General features: G+C 32.6%; 1 protein-coding gene across 1 annotated transcript in view; it reads left to right on the forward strand.

The window, feature by feature from the left end:
• LOC137638499 (cytochrome P450 3A29-like) overlaps positions 1 to 2,500 on the forward strand; it is a 17,234-nt gene that overhangs the window by 6,610 nt on the left and 8,124 nt on the right. The window contains exon 3 of the mRNA XM_068370595.1: positions 2,459 to 2,500. This exon is cut by the window's right edge and continues 90 nt beyond it. Within this exon, the coding sequence (XP_068226696.1) occupies positions 2,459 to 2,500 (42 nt within the window). The remainder of the gene's footprint in view (positions 1 to 2,458) is intronic.

Below are 2,500 nucleotides of genomic sequence, written 5' to 3' on the forward strand. Positions count from 1 at the left end.
GTTTCCTTTCCTCACTAGGCTATCTTCCCTGTTGGGGCCCCTGGGCTTATAGCATCCTGCTTTTCCAACTAGAGTTGTAGCTTAGCAAGTCATAATAATAATAATAATAATAATAATAATAATAATAATAATAATAATAATAATAATAAGAAGAAGAAGAAGAAGAAGAAGAAGAAGAAGATTTTATTTTTCCTTGTTTCCTTTCCTCACTAGGCTATCTTCCCTGTTGGGGCCCCTGGGCTTATAGCATCCTGCTTTTCCAACCAGAGTTGTAGCTTAGCAAGTAATAATAATAATAATAATAATAATAATAACAACTCCGGTAAACAATATTGAAATGGCTTGCTTACATCATCAGTGTTCGACTATAAATCATCTCAAGTCATCATTCCTTGTACTTCAATTGAGCAATTTGAAATAGTGACCTAAATAATAATGATACTAACAAGTCCTGTGCCCATTTCTTCCCTTTGTAGGTTTAAAAAGGCCACGGGGGTCTCTGTGACGCGCTATAAATAATCTGATAAAAAAAGATCAAAAGTTCTCTCATTGAATCATCGTGCCATTTAGATAGTGCGTATCCATGGCTGTCATAATCGAACGATTGCGTAATATGGGTTCATCTTTCTAGTTCTTAAATTTTGAGAACCATAATTGGTTCGCCTATTCTTCAATTGTACCAAAATTGATTTATTGAAGAAGTCTTTTAATATTTGCGATGATTAATCTATTCTAAAGAAGTGTTTTAATTCTTTCATTTTTCCTTGTTTCGAGTATTGTTCTTAAATTTAATTTTTGGGAACCACATTTGGTTCGCCTATTCTTCAATTGTACCAAAATTGATTTATTGAAGATGTCTCTTTAAGATTTGCGGTCATTAATCTATTCTGAAGTGTTTTAATTCTTTCATTTTTCCTTGTTTCGAGTATTGTTCTCCTGTCTGTGTTTCAGCTGCTGAATCTCATAATTATACTCAATTTTTAATGAGGCGCATTTGCACTGACTAGCAGCGGTGCCCCTTTAGCTCGGAAAAGTTTCCTGCTATCTGATTGATTAGAATGATTTTGTCCAACCAATCAGCTATTAGGAAACTTTTCCGAGCTAAGAGATCACCCCCTGCGAGTCCGTGCAAATCTGCCTCACTAAAACGAATTGACTATAGTTATTTTTATCATTCTTGATCTAGATATTAATCTCTGGCACCGTCGTTCAGTTAGTTCTTTATTCATGTTGCATAAGATTTTTCATAATTCTGACCATCCTTTACATTCAGATCTTCCCAGACAGTAACATCCTGTTCGTAATACTAGGTATGCAGTTCATTTTAATAGCCATGCCTTCTCCCTCATAAGGCTTATTACTACAGAGTATTCCGTAAGTTTAATTCCAGCTGTGACCAAGTTGTGGAACGACTTTCCTAATCAGGCAGTTGAATCGATGGAACCTCAGATGTTCATTTTACAAAAGAATATGTTAATTTGGATAAAAATGAGTAAATTAGTGTGAGAAATTCCTTAATGATAATTGAAGTTTAAAGTATATAAATTATAGTAATCTTGATTTATTGCATTATCAGCTTGTCTTTATGTTATGTAAATATTAATATGACTAATGTTAGTATATGCTAATGGTGAATTATAAACCACATCAGGAAAACCAATATCAAAATATAAATTATATGTTTATATAAATATGTATTTGTAAAAATGAACTTGTAAACTGTATATTTTCTTAATAAAAGTAAAAAAAAGTAAAAAGAAAAAATTGCAATGAATGTTTTTGTGTTGAACAGGCTGACATAAGTCTCTCTTTATAGTTCATATATAATAGATCTAATTTTTTTTTTTTGGGGGGGGGATCGTCTAAAAACTTGTCAATTTTATTTCGTATTCTTTCAAAGGCTGCCAAGAGCAGCCTTACATGACGGTTATGTCACTCCTAAGGACACTCCAAAATCAAACCATTGTTCTCTAGTCTTGGGTAGTGCCATAGCCTCTGTACCATGGTCTTCCACTGTCTTGGGTTAGAGTTCTCTTGCTTGAGGGTACACTCAGGCACACTATTCTATCGAATTTCTCTTCTTGTTTGGTTAAAGTTTTTATAGTTTATATAGGAAATATTCATTTTAATATTATATTTTCCTTGTTTTCTTTCCTCATTGGGCTATTTTCCCTGTTGGGGCCCCTGGGCTTATAACATCCTGCTTTTCCAACTAGGGTTGTAGCTCAACAAGTAATAATAGTAATAATATTAATAATAATAATAATAATAATAATAATAATACATATGCTTATGTTTGAATACTCTGAAGAGACTTAAAAAAAAAAAAAAAAAAAAAAAAAAAAAAAAAAAAAAAAAAAACCGGATTATAAAATCATGAAATGGAACGAAAAGAAAACGCGATTTTACTCCTCACGATTCCCTTATCTTTATCCTTGCTATTTCTTACCCTTCCCAGGATGGATATGAACACATGACATACGAAACGGTGCACAAACTG

This window comes from Palaemon carinicauda, chromosome 3, assembly GCF_036898095.1.
Source record: "Palaemon carinicauda isolate YSFRI2023 chromosome 3, ASM3689809v2, whole genome shotgun sequence".
In the NCBI taxonomy this organism is placed as follows: Eukaryota; Metazoa; Arthropoda; class Malacostraca; order Decapoda; family Palaemonidae; genus Palaemon; species Palaemon carinicauda.